The sequence below is a fragment of the Leguminivora glycinivorella genome, chromosome 6 (genome assembly GCF_023078275.1).
Source record: "Leguminivora glycinivorella isolate SPB_JAAS2020 chromosome 6, LegGlyc_1.1, whole genome shotgun sequence".
NCBI lineage: Eukaryota > Metazoa > Arthropoda > Insecta > Lepidoptera > Tortricidae > Leguminivora > Leguminivora glycinivorella.
This window is the reverse complement of record NC_062976.1, coordinates 11,393,126-11,412,574: the sequence shown is the minus strand read 5'-3', so window position 1 is coordinate 11,412,574 and position 19,449 is coordinate 11,393,126. Positions and strand designations below refer to the sequence as shown.

Below are 19,449 nucleotides of genomic sequence, written 5' to 3'. Positions count from 1 at the left end.
ATGGCCTGTTTATAACTGCTATTTTTGGTACATGAATAAATGATTTTTTTTTATAGGGTTTTAAAGATCTATGCACGACACTGTAAATAACGAATAACACTACGGGAGTAAAAAAAAATTGTCATCTTTCATTCTAATTTTAGATATCTGTGTCCATCCTACATGTCGCGTCTTTAAATACCTACCCATACTTATTTTTACATGATATAATACCTATTTAAACTGGTAATTCGAAATAACTTCAACTTCTCTCTTATTCAGGGCATGAATTAACTCTGATTAGAATCAAAAATCATAATTAAATATTCAAAATTATTTTCAGGACTCCTACAGCCTGTACAGACAGGGCGTTTGTACACAATTTTCTTCTTATTTTAAATATACTTCCTGTTCAAAAGTTTAGATTTTTTCTGAAGATGTACTTGGCAGTAGGTACATAGGTACTCTTTCGGTTTATTGTTGAATTTACCTAAAATGTAACAATAGTTAGAAATAACATTCGAGAATAAAAGGATGGCGTTTAGCAAGAATTTTTAATTTTTCAATATATTATAGGTACGTAAACTTTATTCGTAATTTTTTTTGAGTTGACATCTTATTGCAAATTGAATGTCGGTCGGCACATTATTGCGTATCAGCATGGCATCCCATGACTACATATTACGATTAAAATAATATACCATCTACTTCTTCTTAGCGTGGAATATTTTAAGTATTCTGACACGCAAAGAGGCTTAACAAGTTATTTATAACGATTGAGTACACATTACGGTAAAAATATATTAGAAACGTACTAACGTCTAATAGAACCGTAACATAATGTGATTCATACACCGCGTGTCCTGCCAGAGGGCGCGAGGTTGCGAATGTGCTCGGGTGTGAGCAGCGAGACAGAGTAGCTCGCCGGAGCGGCGCGGGAGCCTCTGCGGTAGGTACTTACGAGCGTTGTTTGGAACTCTCGTATCAACATATAGCAGACTTCCGCCGCGTATCGGCCAACAATCGAAGTATTTAGTCGTCGTCCTTGTACCGGCATAAACGCTGCTGTCGCCGCGGGCTGCGTACGCGAATTTCTATGGCACAGGGCTCACAGTTGATAAGTGAGTTTTTTACATGTCGGCCAATGACCGGTCCGCCGGCCGGTGAAATTCAGCTGCGCTCGGCAGTCACGTGCCCGGGGTGAGGCGCGGTGGGCGGCTCAGCCGCAGCCGAACCTTCGCTTGTTATAAGATGCACATTCGCCGCGCCATAGGTATGAAGCGTGCTGGGCTCCACAGTATGCCTCCGCGCACGCGACACTACCGCTAACCTCACGTTTGTCGAACAATCCCCGAGTGCCATGTAGGATGTCTCACAGCAGCCTCAGTAATTGTCACTACGACAGCTACTTACCTTCGGATTCATCCCTTGAGACAGAAGCTCTCACTAACCGGCATTGGTAAGTTTTATATAAATAAGAGCTTACAGCTTTTCTAATTTATAAGCACATACAAATTATGAAAATAATAAATTATGTCTCGTAAATAAAATAGCATTCAATATACTTGATATTAAAGAAATCATTAAAGAGGGTAGTTTTTATTTATTACTACAAAGTATTAAAACTAACGACAAATTGAACCTGAAACTGGATTTCTTTTCTCTTGCTTCTTTATTTTTCTCTATCCGTCTAATATGTGCAAGTTTCATTTACCTTATAAAAAATAAGAAATTTATCCACATTTTATATACGGCGTTAAAAATAAATTATATTAAAACAATAGCCCGGCTACAGAATCACCTTCTCCGTATACCCGGAGTCCATGAAAATGCGTAGTGGGTAGCTAAATATATTCTTTTAGTGTTTTTAAAATCATAATATAAAATTAGATAGATACTTGATTATTCTTTACACCGATCGATTTCGTGTGTTTATTTCAATTCATATCAAATACTTCTTCTATTATGAAAATTCAAAACGAGTGGTGCTCAGTATTTCAAAAAAAAATTATAGCATTTCGCAGTTTTCCATAGATTTCTGAATGACTGAATCTGATACATTTTTGGCCTCAACTGATACAAACATTATATGGTCCCTGAAATTATCTAAATAAATATTCTAACGGCTTTTTTTTATGGGATAGGAAGCAAACGAGCAGACAGGTCGCCTGATGGTAACCGATCACTGCCGCCCATGGACACCCGAAACACCATTTTATCGGAAATATGTCCAAAAGAATATTTAAAAAAGGCAAAAATAGGAGATTTCACAGCATTCCGATAACAAAGGTCCGAAATCGGTTGTTGATATGTCCTGTACTGACAATTTATAGTGCGGTTCTCCTGTATTGTTTAGTAGGTTGCGATTTACCTTAATTTTTTTTGTTCTTATTGAACGTGGATATAAATTAAAAGTGAAATATTTATAGAAATAAGGAGGCCGTTTCATCATTGCCACCAGTAAAAAACAAGGTTCCACTCAAAAAGACAATAATCGTCGACGACATCGATAAAAGCAAAAGATTAATGGATTATAGGATGTGCGGAAACAAGTAGCGACTGTAGCGAGTTCTAACACCTTCCTTATAAATTTTGATTTTCTAAAACCATGTCATAATTTTCCACAAATTGTTAACGCGAAACCGCGGACATCATATATGGAGACAACGTGTACTTGTCTCCATATATGATGTCCGCACATTATTACCTTATGAAAGCGGTTTGTAGCGACACAAGGAATTTAGGGTCAAATAAAAAGTTGGCAGTCGGAAAAAAGAAAAACCGGCCAAGAGCGTATCGGGCCACGCTCAGTGTAGGGTTCCGTAGTTTTCCGTATTTTTCTCAAAAACTAATAAACCTATCAAGTTCAAAACAATTTTCCTAGAAAGTATTTATAAAGTTCTACTTTCATGATTTTTTTCATATTTTTTAAACATATAGTTCAAAAGTTAGAGGGGGGGGGACGCACTTTTGGAGCTCCTTTAGGAGCGATTATTTCCGAAAATATTAATATTATCAAAAAACGGTCTTAGTAAACCCTTATTCATTTTTAAATACCTATCCAACGATATATCACACGTTGAGGTTGGAATGAAAAAAAATATCAGCCCCCACTTTACATGTAGGGGGGGTACCCTAATAAAACATTTTTTTCCATTTTTTATTTTTGCACTTTGTTGGCGTGATTGATATACATATTGGTACCAAATTTCAGCTTTCTAGTGCTAACGGTTTCTGAGATTATCCGCTGACGGACGGACGGACGGACGGACGGACGGACGGACAGACAGACATGGCGAAACTATAAGGGTTCCTAGTTGACTACGGAACCCTAAAAAATGGAGAAAATAAGTACCTTTTTAAATAAACTTTGTAAATTGGTACGAAAGAATAAAAAATATCGGTTGAGTCATTTTTGAGTACAAATAATAACTTGTTTTCATTTCCTAAGTAAAAAGTAACATTAATCGCATTAATTTAACACTGGTACCAAATATTTTTGATAAATCATTTTATGATTTACCGAATGCGCAGGCTAGATTCTGCGCACGAATGTGAGCGCATATTATGAACCTACAATAAATTTAATATACTTATAGGTAGCAATACAAAACCAACTAAGGTACAGCGGGATAAAGCTCGACTGGGGGGCAATTGTGACTAATCCATTTTTCCATTATTACATTGTGATGTTGAGTTCTACATGTATCCACTGAACACGCCTACCATATATAACCGGTGGACACTCTATTTAATAATTCAAACATTGTAAAACATGGAAAAATGGACCGCTGTACCTTATAACTTAACTAACTTTCTGGCCTAGCTGGTACCACAGTATAAGGACGACTCAGTAGTTAATCTCCGGCAGCGGCGACGCGAAAGGTACCTACTGCGTTCGAAAGCACGTGGTTGAACAAAATTACTATAAATGTTACTCGACATCGTTTAAAGTAAGATGTTGTTATTTAATACTATTAACCAGAAGTATTAGTGTAATAATACGACATTATATCAGCCAGAAAACACAAAAAATATCATTATGCATATTATTCTTATCCACGTTTATCCAAATCCGTATGTACCTACACGACGCGCTTGTGTGCACTCCGCGCGGCGTACGTTTGTTAGAAGATTTAAAAAAAAAAATAGTTTATTCAGAACGTAAAGCTGAAACCTATTACAGATCTTCTGCCAAACCACTTTGTGGTTTGTTATTACTGGTTTTATACTGTGCTGGTACTTGCGAGGACGAAGCCCCTCCAGCGAGCGTCGTGCGAGCTCCCCAAGCACTATATTTATTTTAGAAAAGACAATTAATATAATTCTGGAGGAACATGAAGTAGTAATAAAATTCTACGTTTACCTGCTGAGTGCTGACCTACACTAACTTCCTTTAAATATACATACTTATACACCTGCCTAAACCTTCCTCTTAAAGTTGCCTATTATTTATTCTGTAATATTGCGTAAAACTTTAGTGAACAGAGCTTAGAACAGCATTCGAGAGAGATTATGAATTAAATGCTATATTTCTGGTTGTTTGCCAAATTCTGTTGAAACTGATCGGGTGTAATTATCTAGTTTTTGGTTTTGTAATAAGGTAAATGCCAATAACTGTAGAACTATACGCTGAGTGATTCCTGCAACAGGATCAATTAATTAAAATGTCTGCTGGCCTGCTAAACTGACCAACATTTAAAAGAAAAAAAAACTTTCTTTTTGATTTGTGTAATAAAAATCTTTGAAGTTTATTCTAAAATGCAATGCGAATTTTGTTACAGTTAAAGCTTGACGGAGTACATACGGTATATGCACAGAACATTTAATTCTCAAATACAAAACGCGAGACAAGTATAATTAGATTTCTAGATTGATAACACCGAATGTGGCATCGGAGGCCGTAGCATGAGTGGTACTGGTAGGTGCTTAGCGACGTGATCGGAGAAGCTTTCTTAAGGGGATACGGTAGCGAAAATGCTAAAATGGAAAGGAGCCCCCCTTTCAATTTGGGAATTTTAGTTAAATATACAAGTGTTATTAACTAGATTTATGGAAAAAAAATTGTCCATTAAGAACAACTCAGTCAAAAGATATTTCAAAAAAATCTTTAAAATCGAGGTTCCGCTCTCGACTCTTTCCTCCTTCAAAACTTAATCAATCGGAACGAAATTTGAGAATCTGAATAACAATGAAATAATCAATGTCGGACCGTTTAGCTTTTTTGGTTGATTGTTACCAATCTTGAGTATCACACCTTTTTTTGCGCCACAATGAAAAAGGCCGTTTTTGGAAATTTTTGATTGGCTCTAGAACCTTTAAAAAGCAGAATATCAAAAAAATCAAAACGGTCCGACACAGATAAAAATAATAACAATCTGTGTTGAAAAATCATTGCTCTATCTTCAAAAACCAGGGAGGAAATAGTCGAGAGCGTTTGTATGGAGAATTGACCCCTACAGTATCGTCTTAATAAACGCTCTGATAGTGTCAGGTTACAACCAAATACCGAGAGTTGAACGAGCATGCACTGAACGCGTGTAGCACATCACCTATTATGATTAAGTGTAAGCTATACTCGCTCACCGAGGGTTCCGTACCAATTTGACAATTATTTTTTTATATAGTATTTAGTTTTTCTCAGTTCAATGGTTGACCTAGATTTAAGATACGAGATTTCAATCTGAAAGTCGTATTAATTTTGATTTCTGTGTAGGTACCGCAACGCACAACAATATTAATCTAAGTCAAGTAAATACGGTTTTGACTTTGTTGTATTTTTTATACTTATTATATATGTATTATTATATTAAGCAAAATGTGTCACACGTGACATTAGAAATATCTGACTAAGAAATGTTATTCTGCCTGGAAATTAAAATATTTTTAGCCCAAATGTTTAGTGATGATATTTTAGGAAATCAATGAAAACCTTAATTAAAATTATACTTCATTTATGTATTATGATGGTCGTTGACGAATTCTGTAAACTTTGTGTTGAATGACTCACAATTTTATTCATACATATATCAGAAATGATATGCATCTCCTAGGCCTTATCGTATCGCGCGCACGTTCAATTGTTAAATAAAACATTGACGCGTTTTATTAATATTGCGTCACCTTGGTAATCAAACTTTCCTATACCAATATGTCAACGTCTTAGCACTCATGTGGTTAATAGTTAAAAGTATTTTCCTTATGGGAATTAATACGCGACTATTAATCGTTCTCACAACCATGACATTTACGACAATGGCGCGACAAACGATAATCTAAGCCATAACCGAAGCTTCTTAAAGGTGTATATGGTGTGGTCGTGTTCGTAGGTATAAATAACTAGTGCCCAATGTGACCCACATAGGATCAACAATTCACTAGCGAACACATGACACGGAGGCTTGCCTGCCAGCTTAGCCAAGGTGACAAGTTGACAACCACAAGCGCTATGTCTCTCTATCAGTCTTCCATATTCGTGCAACAGTGACCGTTGTGTTTCGTAGGCTTCGGATCGTGAACAATTGGCACGTTGGCTACGCGCCTTACTACCGCGACCCGTGATAATCGCAAGGCATAAGATTTCTGCACACGATCATACATTTTGTGTGTGTATCTACTTTATAACATCAGCACAGGCCTTTGCGTCTATTGTAGACGATTTACACATGGCTGTTTAGACAACGGGTTTGGTAACTGGAGGCCGATTCGCAAGGGGCACGACCTGCTTGCTACATTTTCGGCAGAGAAAACTCATTTTGGACTTAAATTCGGGATTCGGGATACCCCCCTGAAGAAAAACTTTAAATACGCCTAATTTTAATTTCCTTCTACCGACTTACTTCTGAAATCTACAACACCTACACAATCTCATGAAATCTTACACAAAACAAACTCATCTACGACGAGCCTAAACTAGCATTCCGCCATCATTGTGGCCAACATTCCTCTCTGACTGTAGTCTACACACCTGTACTAAGGTCGATGTAACAACTTGATAGCGAATAACCCCGATCACTTTATAATTATGAAGGTACATTCAACGAAACTATTAGCTTATTTAGGTCCCCTGCATACATATTCTTGACATTCGTATTACTTCATAATGCGTACTAATAATGGATCATTGCTTGGTGGATTGATTACGCAAAATAAAACGAATTCATCTTCGGAAAAACTTAACCCATACAAGCGCGGATCCAGCTTCGTGCCCAGGGGGGGGTCACGTGGTAAAGGCCCGGGGCCCCAGGGGTGGGTCACGTGGTCTATTTGTATGGCCAACTTAGGCTCCAGGGGGGGGTCATGACCCCCATGACCCCCCCCCCTGGATATATGTAAACCCTGGCTCCCTGGGCACGAAGCTGGATCCGCCCTTGAGTCCAGTTGACCTATGGTAACTATAACTAGACATTGAAAAATTGGCCCCTCGTCATAATGTATTTACGTAATAAAATACATGTGTCGCTTAACTTCAAAACTGGATAAATCCAAACTGCTATAAGGTTGATTATCTTTCTGATCATATTATATTTTTTATATATTCAACCTTAAAGCAGAATGGATTTACCCAGGTTTAAAGTTAAGCGACTCACATTATCGTAAGTATTCGTTTTTACGGGATCCAGGTTTTTGTGAGTGTTATATAATATTAATAACAGCCAGTGTGGGAGCACCATTACATAAAACGTTATTTGACCGCCGTGAACATATCTGTCCTAGGCCGTTTCGCAGAATACTTTGCCCCTAAATGATTTCCCAGAAACCTTAACCTGTCCGACCATGGATATTCTCGAAACTGTTAGAAGCCGACCATTCCAGTTTTATTTTTTATTTTTCTGAGTGATCTGAAAGCCAGTGCCACTATTAAACACGGCTTATGGTGAGAAACATTTTACCCACTATTTAGGTGCAAATAAATAATAAAAAATATACAAAATGTTAACTGCGATGCACTACTTATCTCGTTAAATTTTTCTGAGTATATCAGTCAGTATCAATTAGTAAGGGGCTGCATCAACGTGCCAATATCTGCCACTCAGGATAAGTTAATTTCGGCACGTAATTAATACAGACTTAGGGCCGGTTGCATCAAACTGTCTGTCACCGTTAAAGCGTTCGTTAATTTTTTTTATGGGAAATTCTACAGACTTCTTCTGTCTGACGATGAAGTGTCTGTTAAATTTGACCGATGCAACTGGCCCTAAGTCAATTAAAATCAAACGTTTCGTACCAGTATATGAGAGATTTTTATTTTTATTTTTGACGTATTGAAAAGTTTATTTTTTATTTACGAAATATATGGTCACGTTAGTTTTAATTGAAATACTATACTTACTTTAATAACATGGTGACCAATCAATGAACAATTGAACACTTATTTTATTAGTGTTAGTCCAGCTGATGTCTCATGAATTGCCCTGTATAATTAATTATCTATGTTAAGTACGAGTAGGTATATCGTGTAAATTAAGTATTCAAGACTTTGGTACAAGTACCACCACAAAGCTAATTTAATTATTACTTATCGGCCTTCAATAATCCGATTAACTAGCTAATGTGTAAAAAGTTACATTAATGGGCTTCTTTTGAGCATATTAACTGTAGTAACCTACTTCATACTTTTCTAATTAAAAAACGTGTTCTCGGAAATGCTTTGTAGCCCAATCGGTAATGGCCTAAATACCTATGAAGTGGGAGCTCCCGGGTTCAAATCCCGGTATATAGATTAACTGTGTGTTTATTGTGATGCCCATCAATTTTAATATGATTGTTCCCAAATGTGATTTTCAATTATAGAAGAGTTCTTAATGTTCTTATGCTTCATGTTAAATTAAATTAAATTAAATTAAATTGATTTATTTGGTAGCATACAATATTTTCATAATTGGGCTAGTATATCTTTTTAAGTATTTGAAATACTTTGTATTAAGAGAATACCGCTCTACCACTATTGGCATAATTGGTAGGATTGGAAGAAGTTCTTAGGTTGCAATTTTTTTATTTATGTAAGCAGCAAGGCAGAACCTATATGGAACGCCACATACGAGTATAGGATACATTCCTTTTCTATAAAATTAACGATAGGCTTAGAATAAACTTAAAACTGGAACATTACTGTCCTAAGTCTAAATAGTGGCATCCATTGCAGACATTAAGCCAAATATTTTAATTAAACCGATATCTGTTTAGGACGAAACCTCCTACCTATGAAATGTAACTAAAAATGTTTTCCTTTCTAAAGGAATGGCCGCGTGTCGAGTCAAGCGGAGGGGCCTTCGCGGCGAAAAAGCAACCTCCACAATGCTATGGCGGGAGACTTGGATACATCTTGGGGTGAGTAAGATTTTCATACATAGGAGCTTATTATTTTAAACCAAATCCATATTCGCTTTTATGTATTCGGCTAACATTCAAGGCATATAGAAAAATTAACATATCTTAAAATTTTGTATTAATTTGTATACCTGATTGTTTTACCTCATAATGTATTACAGTATTCATTTATTATAATATTTTATAAGGATGGAGTTAATAAGTAGGTATTTTGTATAATCCCTTGATAAAAACTGTCCCAAGAGAATGTGTATTGCATAAGTTATAAGTAAACCGTGTTAAAAGGATCTGATAAAGTGATAAATTAATGATGTGTGATCCGTCACTGTTACATGCAAAGTTTTGATCGTTCTTAAAATAAACAACAGGTTCCGAGTAACGGAGAATTACCGGCGTTAATAACGGCTGCGGGTGTAGGAACGAGCAGATGTCTTTGAGGACAGTTGACGGTTCACATGACATGAACAATACGACAATACTATATTAACTGTATCGATTGCCATCACTGTATTCGCTTTAGTCTCGAGTAACGCTCGTGTCTGCTCCTCAGATCGGCCAACGCACATCGAAGGAAGATACAAAAAATATTCAACGACATCATCTATTTATTCCAAGAAAGCGTTATCACAGCAAAGCGAACACATAGAAAGGTGAGCATGCGTATTTTCAAGACCATATTAACAGTGACACATGCACACTGACTCAGTTTTCAGTTTAGGCTACAACGTTATGCTTGCTTTTAGGTCGTGGTGGTACGCCTGTTGTGCAAAGTGTCATCAAGAAGACTCCGGCATTCCCTCGTGGGAACCTCCTCACTGGCAGAAGATATGTCCATATCCGCTATGTCCGTCCTACCGGCAGTTCGCGCAGACCTTATCAGTATTCATCATTGGTAAATTGAACTTTTATAAATTTTAAGAATCGATTTTAAGTTTAAGTAGAAAGTTGTTTGAAAGTGGGGTATTTGTAGCTTGTACAGTGAGTGTTTTGATGCAGGCATACTGGTGTGGGCGGGTGTATGGATCATCATGGGCGACACCGCGGCGCCTGGCGGGCAGCTGTTCATGCTGACGGCGCTCACCATCCTGGCCTACTTCGGCGGCTGGCTGATGGTCAAGATCACCACGCTCCCGGCGCTCATAGGAATGCTCATCGTAGGAATTATTATGAAAAATATTGGTTTCGTCCACTTTGATCCGGAATACCAAAAAGTCTGCTCGTATATAAGGTTCGTTAAATATTTGTCTGATCAGCCGGCCTAGTCAAAATGACAATCGTTCACGATCCGTGGCGTACGATATGCAATTGGCTCCGTCACGGCAATACGGAAGAGCGATAGTTAAAATTAAAGATTACTACAGTACTCTACGGAGCGTGAACGACTGTAACTTCGGCTAGTTCGGCAGTCATATTTACTTTTAAATATGTTTTTGTAGTCATAGTAAGCAATAAATTTTACCTGTTGACATTACTTACTAAATAATAGGTAACCTATAGCAGTTGGTAACAATCTTAGTGCAACAAGCTAATTTACTGCAAGCGCATTTTATCATTATAGAATCAGTAGGTCCTATCCATTATGTATTTAATCTATTAAATATTATTAACTGTATCTCGATTGTCGTCACGTCTTTTAAATATTTTTACTGTTGTAAAAAAATTGACCGTGTTTTAATCTACGATCAAATTTGTCCTAAAAACACAAAACTTATACAAATACGTCAAAGTTACTTTTATCTTTTACAGGAAAATAGCTTTAACGATAATTTTAACACGAGCCGGCCTGGATCTGGACCCCGTAGCCATGAAAAAGTTGTTCTTTACTGTAATTAAGCTGGCATTGATACCGTGGACCTTCGAGTGTGTTCTGTGCGCAGTGTCGGCACACTACTTACTGGACCTACCTTGGAATTGGGGTATGTCGTCTAACTTGCATAGTTATTACAACATTTTATAGAAGTGTGTCTGTCAGTATTTTTTTAACTGGGAAAAGCTAACAGCAAAATCTATAAATAATAATGAATAAAACCATAAAAAGTAGTAAAAGAAAATAAATTAGAAATAATAAAAAATAAATGCATGTAATCAATGTGTTGCCAGCTCCAATTTTTTTGAAATTGTCAAGTTTTCGCGGAATCAACTTTCATTAGCCAGACTCTAGAAGTTATCACGCGACTTTTTTTCGCATCTTTACAGAGAATTTGATAATAAATAAAAATGAAATAAATATTGGGGACACCTTACACAGACCACTTAGCCCCAAACTAAGCAAAGCTTGTACTATGGGTGCTAAGCGACGATATAACTACATACTTAAATAGATAAATACATACTTATATACATAGAAAACATCCATGACTCAGGAACAAATATCTGTGCTCATCACACAAATATTTTTAATGTCCTTACCGGGATTCGAACCCAGGACCGCGGCTTAGCAGGCAGGGTCACTACCGACTGAGCCAGACCGGCCGTAATAAGTTGATAATCCATACTAATATTATAAATGGGTAAGTGTGTGTATCTGTTTGTTTGTCCGTCTTTCACGGCAAAACGGAGCGACGATTTGACGTGATTTTTTAAGTGGAGATAGTTGAAGGGATGGAGAGTGACATAGGCTACTTTTTGTCTCTTTCTAACGCGAGCGAAGCCGCGGGCAAAAGCTAAGTAGTAAGTTTATATATCGGTATTATTTTCGATGAAAGATTATCACCTTGTGAATCAATCAATATTCTCGTATTTGCACAAATACGAGTATATACATGGTGGGCCTTGTAACATGAACAATAAATTGAATTGTCGACTGTATCACTACAGGTACTTACTCCTTAAACTGACCAACATGTGTTCAGTAACTTTTCAACATGAAAAAATGTAAATGGGAAGTTGATTTGTTGATGATTTTAGTCAAAAGTTTTAGGCAGTTATAACGTATGAATTATTTAGTCGTGCTATAGGGCCCTATAGGGACCGCACAGTACTTTGATCAATTAAATGTGACCTTTAATAAAAATATTTGAAAATTAAATATGACCTGGCTCATTATATTTTCAAGTAGGTATATTTATAATTAACAATTTCAATAGCAATACTATGGCAATTGGGTTATGTGATTTTTCTCTGTATAAATTACCTCATGTCAGTATTTTATTACCAAATGCCAACTAAAAGCTTGATTGCCATTTAAATAGTTATGTAAATATATAGTCGTAAAGAAGTATGTTCACTTGCCAATTAAATGTATTACTTAGGTACTTATTAACAAAATATTACAAACTATCCGCAAATAAACAAGTTAGGTGTAGGTAAAGTTCTTGCAAAGTAAAAGTATTGTGCCCTAGTTACCTACTTTGATCTAAGTTTTCAATTCAATAAAAGCAACTGTCACATTCACATCACTGATACTTGTCTATAAAATACATATGTATAATAGATTAGATATGCAATCGATTTTACATTAGAAAATCATGAACCTTAGCAAATTCTGAATTGAATTTGTTTTCAATACAAATCTGATTGTGTAGAAAAAGTTAGGTACTATCTACTAACCAAAAAAACTTTACACAGTTTTTGGTATATTCCAAAATTAATTCATACTACATTACATATTGAACTGCAGGCTCTTGGCAATAAGTATTTAATTTTTCAATCAATTGATAACTAATTAGTTATTTTTGTTTTAACACCGTAAATTGTTTCGTAGAAAGAAGAGTAGGTATTTATAATACCTATGTGTCGTAAATAGCACAAGTACTTAAGTTAGTAGGACTAGGAATGCTATATCGAAATGTTACATTTTTGCGCTTACGTCATTTATGCAAACTACAGACTTCAATTATAGAATCTTACAGCAAAGACATGTATATGTTCTGTACATATTTATTTTAATTAATTCCTATTACAAAAACAATATAGATTCAGATTCAGATTCATTTATTTCTCAATAAGTATTACATGTTTTTATTACAAACGAATATAAAAATGAATACATATTAAGATCGTCAGAAATATAGAGTTATTAAATATTAGATAATTAACAAGATTATTATTATTAATACATACAATAGACATCATTTATTTTCAATTACAATATAATCAATGTGACATAATTTAAGCATTTTTGCAGTGGCATTAGTATTCATTATTTAAGTATTCCTTTATGCTGTACAATGTTTTATCTAGTAGCAATTTCTTTACTTGGCGACTGAAAGTGTTGACATTAGTTTCGGCTTTAGTTCGTTTTGGTAGCTTATTATATAATTTCTGAGCCATTATCTTAGGACATTTTTTTGTAATATTTAATCTACATTTTACTGGTCTCAGATCATCTGGATATCTTGTTGGGCGTGCACTTATATCCTTAGTACATACAAATTCACTTTGGTTTCTTCTCACATATAATAATACCTCATAGATATATATTGATACGGATGTCAGAATTCCTAGATTTTTAAAGTGGTCCCTACAACTATCTCTATACTTTGCATTAGCTAAGATCCTAATGGCACGTTTCTGCATTTTAAGAACTCGCTCGAAATCTGTTGCGTTTCCCCACAATATAATTCCGTAGGAGATGATTGAGTGGACATAGGCGTAATAAGCTTCCTTAAGATTATTATTCGAGATAAGTGGTCTTAACTGCTTAAGAATATATACACCTTTTGCTAATTTACCACAGACCGAATTAATATGCATCTTCCACGAAAAACTTGGATCTATGTCAAACCCTAATAGCTTTACGTTTTGGACACTCTGGATTGCACCCTTAGAGGTAATCACTTCAATCGTATCAGATTCTTTTTGCCATGTACTAAATTTCATTATGTGTGTCTTGTCAGAATTTAATTTAAGACCATTCGCTTTAAACCAGGTTTCCAATTTTGATAAAATTACAGTTATTTTAAGAACTAAATTTTCGTCAGGTTCTGCATTAACAATTATAGTTGTGTCATCAGCATATTGAATTATTTCAGCGTCAATATCTAAGCTAGCGAGGTCATTCAAAAATATAGAAAATAACACATTTCCTAACGATGAGCCTTGCGGGACTCCTGTTGACATTTGTTGTGGTTCAGATCTGTAACGTTTTCCATTAACTTTAATTTCTACCGTCTGTTCCCTATTTGATAAGTATGATTTTAGTAGTTCAGCACTTTGACCTTGCACACCATAAGCTTGCAGTTTAGCCAGCAGCAGGGAATGGTTTACAGAATCAAAGGCCTTGGATAAATCTAGGAAAATACCAACTACTCTCTTTTTGTTTTCCAAGGATTGAACAACACTCTCCATGAACCTGTGAGTTGCTGAAATGGTAGAACGACCAGGTCTATATGCATATTGTGCATCTGACAGGGCATTATTTATTTCTACGTGTCTAATTATATCATTTGACATTATTGATTCAATCAGCTTTGATAATGTAGGTACAATAGTTATAATAGCCTGATTCTAATGGACACTGTCCCTCTTGCAGCATTCCTCCTAGGATCGATAGTAGCCGCCGTGTCTCCTGCCGTGATCGTGCCCTGCCTGTTCCGCCTCAGGAACAAAGGCTACGGAGTGTCCAAGGGCATCCCGACGCTGGTCCTCGCCGTGTCCGGAGTCGATGACGCTGCCAGTGTAGCCGTCTTCGGAATTGTCTCCTCCTTGATGTTCTCGAGTTCCTCCATGACCATGAATATCATACAAGTACGTATCACTTTTAGAATAACGACTTTTTTAGGCTAAGTCGTTGCAAAATCGAAGTTAATATCAATGCAACAAGGTTTTAAATTTTTAACCGCAACATAAATTGATTCAGGAAACTTGTCTCCATCAACGAGTGGTCAAATGCCACTAGATCCCTAATTTTTGTTTAACATTTATTTTAAAAATAGTTTGCTGTTTCCACAAATCTTTAAGTAACATAATCGAACGCTTTGAACTCAAAGATCGACCCCTAATATTTTGTCTTCGGAGAGTTGGAACCTCAAAAGCATCCGTGATAAAATTTTATTTTGTTTTCCAGGGTCCTTTGAGTATAGTCGTTGGATTAGTATTCGGTGGAGCTTGCGGTTACTTGTTGAAGGTTGTGCCGGAAAAGAACGATGCGTTTGTCGTCCCTCTTCGAGTGCTGATGTTGCTGGCGGGCGGGATAGTGTCGGTGATTGGTTCCGAGGAAATCGGATGGGGAGGCGCAGGTCAGTATTTGGCGAGGCTATTTTTAGAAAATACAGAAAACTTATCGATACATTACGGCTTCCTCGAAACATCGAGAGTAAGTTTTAAACTTTAGTAGGGAACTTACCTGTACTTAAAATAAAACAATGCGATACAAGTGCTAATACGGAAAAGAGGAAGCTGGAAACGAGTGGCGATAAATTAAAACACTACCAAGGGATTGAAAAGACTTTTCTCTTTGGATTTAAAAAGATTTTTAATTTTTTTTCATTGCACCTATCATGGTTACATCAAACCGCTTGTATTCGGAAATCATATCGTATAATCTATAATTTGAACTTGGCTTGACACGCTACCGTGTGTCTAGATCGTTACCATTATGTGTAGGAAACAGTTAAAATTCATTTCATTAAGACATGGTAAGTGTAAGGCACAATAGTTATTTGTTATACAAGGGGGCAAAGTTGTATTTTAACGCCGAGTGTGGAATTGAAAAACGAGCAAGTGAAAGGATTCTATAGTTGAACCACGAGCGAAGCGAGTGGTTCGAAAATAGAATCCTGAACTTGCGAGTTTTTTAACAGACGAGAAGTAAAATACATTTGCACCCGAGTGTAACACAAAAATTTTCCCCTCACTATAGCGAGGAAACTACAACGCAAAAAATGCGTTTATCACTGCTTCCAGTAGTTCCACATGTGGTAAATCATCTTTATTACTAGATTCACCTACTTTTATCAATTTTAAAGCAGTTAATTTGACTTTATTCAAGGACAAATTACTTTACCCACTAGTGGATAAAATGCGTTTTTACCCGCTGGTATTAACGGACAAAACACGTGTTTCCGAGCTAGTGAGGGGAAAAATAATAAAAGGATAAATTTAAGTTGAAATAATTTTTCGTCAAATTTCAGGACCCCTGGCGGTGATCGCGTTTGCCTTCTTCGCCGGCAAGAACTGGTCGGAGCAGGGCTGGGAGATGGAAGACAACCCTGTCGCGACAGCCTTCGAAATATTCTGGATGTTCTTCGAGCCCATGCTGTTCTCCGTTACGGGCGCTCAAATTGTGGTAGGTCATTTAATTTTTATACTCTCCCTGTGATATTCTAAGCAGCCACGTCGAAAATTAACCTAGGTGTGTAGCAGCAACTGCATTTGACAAATTTTAACTAATAATTAGGCTATCGGCACTGAGGTAACAGTCCCTTTATAAATGAAAGTTTTGTAAGTTAAAAGTACCAATGCTCGACAGTGTCCTAGTAGATGTCACTTTCATTGAATTAATTATCAATCAATATGACAAAGAAAAATTTACCCACTGGTGGATTACGAGCGAATATGGAGTGGGCCATGAAACTACATACTAGGAAATCTGAGTACATTATATTATTGGTAGAATAGATTTGTCCCCTTTAACAAAAAGCGCTGGTGACCTAAGTAAGAGCTGGTAAGAGCGTGCGACTTTCAATCCGGAGGTCGCAGATTCGAACCCCGGCTCGTACCAATGAGTTTTTCGGAACTTATGTATATATGTATGTATATAAGGAAAACATCGTGAGGAAACCGGACTAATTCCAATAAGGCCTAGTTAGAGTTACCCTTTGGGTTGGAAGGTCAGACGGCAGTCGCTTTCATAAATCTAGTGCCTACGTCAAATCTTGGGATTAGTTGACACAGCGGACCCCAGGCTCTCAAGAGTCGCGGCAAATTTCGGGATAACGCAAGGAGGATGATGATGAGATTTGTCCCCTTTTAAGACTGCCAAAAGTTGGGCCTCAAAATGTCAGGTTTTGTTGACCTTTGACCACTGCTTCAAAGGGGTTTCTTCCGGTTAGCCTTCACAGTCGCTGTAAATAGGAATGACTAGGAAAACATACGATTTACCCCCCAATAACCCGCTGATTATACCAGTAACCACTCAAAATTTGCTCATAATTTTATAGATATCTGACCTGGAACTGCACTTGGTGTTAGTCGGTGGTGGTATTCTGGTTGGATGCATGATTCTTCGCGCCATCCTTACCAGCACCTGCGCGGTGAGAAGCAACCTCAACATGAAAGAAAAAATATTCGTCGGTCTTTCTTGGATGGCCAAAGCCACTGTACAGGTAATTATCAATCTTCTACGATATTATGAGTTTTTAAGTACTAAGTGAATCCATATTTAGTTTACTTAATACCAATTTTACAATACTCCTATGCAATGTGCAAACTAATTTCAACGCTAACAACCCCAGATCCATACTAATATTATAAATGGGAAAGTGTGTGTGTGTCTGTTTGTTTGTCCGTCTTTCACGGCAAAACGGAGCGACGAATTGATGTGATTTTTTAAGTAGAGATAGTTGAAGGGATGCGCCGCATGGCATAGAGATTAATGGAGAACCAATTGCATATGTCCAAGAGTACATTTATTTGGGCCAATTAGTTTCCTTCCAGGCGCGTCAGGAAAAAGAGGTCGAAAGACGGATTGAAAACGCCTGGAGGAGCTATTGGTCCATGAAACATCTTATGAAAGGTAATCTTCCGATGACACTCAAACGGAAGCTCATGGACATATGCATACTCCCAGTTCTGACCTACGGTGCACAGACTTGGTCTTTGACTAAAACTCAGAAGTCCAAGCTCGGGGTTTGCCAACGTGCCATGGAGCGCAGCATATTAGGTGTCAAATTGGTGGATCGAGTCCGGAACACCACGCTGCGCTCCAAGACGAAAATTATCGATGTAGCTCGGAAGGCGGCCAAGCTAAAATGGGACTGGGCTGGTCACGTCTGCCGGATGCCGAACGAGTTGTGGGGCAGAATCACCACGGAGTGGGAGCCCGAAAACTCGAATCGGGGATCTGGCAGACCCCGACAGCGATGGCGGAACGAACTGGACTCCTTTTTGAAGGAATGGCCAGACACGGCTTTGAATAGAGAGAAGTGGAAAAATTGGGGGGAGGCCTTTGCCCAGCAGTGGGACACGACAGGCTCCAAATAATAATAATAATAATAAGTTGAAGGGATGGAGAGTGACATAGGCTACTTTTTGTCTCTTTCTAAAGCGAGCGAAGCCGCGGGCAAAAGCTAATACCTAATAAAAGAAAGATGTTAGAAGAAACCTTAACTAAAAGGGCAAATGAACTGAAGTACAATATTATGTATTTTCCTTACCAGGCTGCGCTCGGACCAGTTGCTATGGACGCTGTGAAAAAAATGGCTGAACTCGGGGGTACATCCTCTGAAGATCTAATCAAGTACGAGAGATACGCAGACATCGTCCTAAATATTTGCATTATGTCAATCGTGATCACCGCGCCTCTTGGGGCGATCGTCATTACACTCACAGGCCCGCGACTACTCACCAAGACGACTAAGCCGCCTGTACTAGAAGGTAAGCCACACTTCTACACTCTGTTTTCTTTTATAAGTAGTTACCCTTGGACGACCAATCCATGCACACAGTGTTCTGTGCTTCTCTGAATCATTTGTTTTTTTCGCGTGGTTTATTTCCAGGCCAGCATTTTTTTTTTCTTTTTGTTTATTTAAAATAAATTTTCTATAGTAAGGTAGTGGCACTACTGACCGTCAGGGAAGCAGTAATCCAACACTTCAATAATTAACCAATAAAATAGGAAGTAGAAAACTCTAACTAGACTAAATCGCGTATGACTACATATTAAACTGACCTCCAACGTTTCAGGGACGGCGTTGTCCCGATTTAAAAATAACAATTATGTGTAATAATCGTGAAAGTTTAAATAAGTAGAAAACCATTCCCGTAATATGGCAAGATGGTAACTGTGATGGTGTATGGACCCAATTCATTACACGACTCTTCTTGCTGGATAAAAATCAAAGCTTCGGTTTCCTGTCGGTCATTGGTGCCATCCCGGTACAGTCAACCAATGTACCCTAGGCCACTGTAGAACTATGTCATAGTGACGTTATAAATCAGATTGTAAGAAATCTCTTAGTGCTTGTCATTTTGACATGG

At 37.3% G+C, this 19,449-nt stretch overlaps 1 protein-coding gene across 2 annotated transcripts in view; it reads left to right on the top strand.

Annotated features, from left to right (window-relative positions):
* Positions 1–19,449, top strand: part of LOC125226976 (sodium/hydrogen exchanger 9B2) — a 33,113-nt gene that overhangs the window by 11,286 nt on the left and 2,378 nt on the right. Inside the window, exons 1-11 of one of the 2 annotated variants that reach the window (XM_048131160.1) lie at positions 1,177–1,438; positions 9,218–9,309; positions 9,860–9,959; positions 10,053–10,201; positions 10,306–10,537; positions 11,056–11,225; positions 14,783–14,997; positions 15,317–15,488; positions 16,383–16,537; positions 17,412–17,576; positions 18,630–18,846. In XM_048131160.1, the coding sequence (XP_047987117.1) occupies positions 1,347–1,438; positions 9,218–9,309; positions 9,860–9,959; positions 10,053–10,201; positions 10,306–10,537; positions 11,056–11,225; positions 14,783–14,997; positions 15,317–15,488; positions 16,383–16,537; positions 17,412–17,576; positions 18,630–18,846 (1,759 nt within the window). In that variant the 5' untranslated portion in view covers positions 1,177–1,346. Of the gene's footprint in view, positions 1–1,176; positions 1,439–9,217; positions 9,310–9,859; positions 9,960–10,052; positions 10,202–10,305; positions 10,538–11,055; positions 11,226–14,782; positions 14,998–15,316; positions 15,489–16,382; positions 16,538–17,411; positions 17,577–18,629; positions 18,847–19,449 lie in introns of those variants that run through there. The other variant, XM_048131161.1, reaches the window with a different exon arrangement.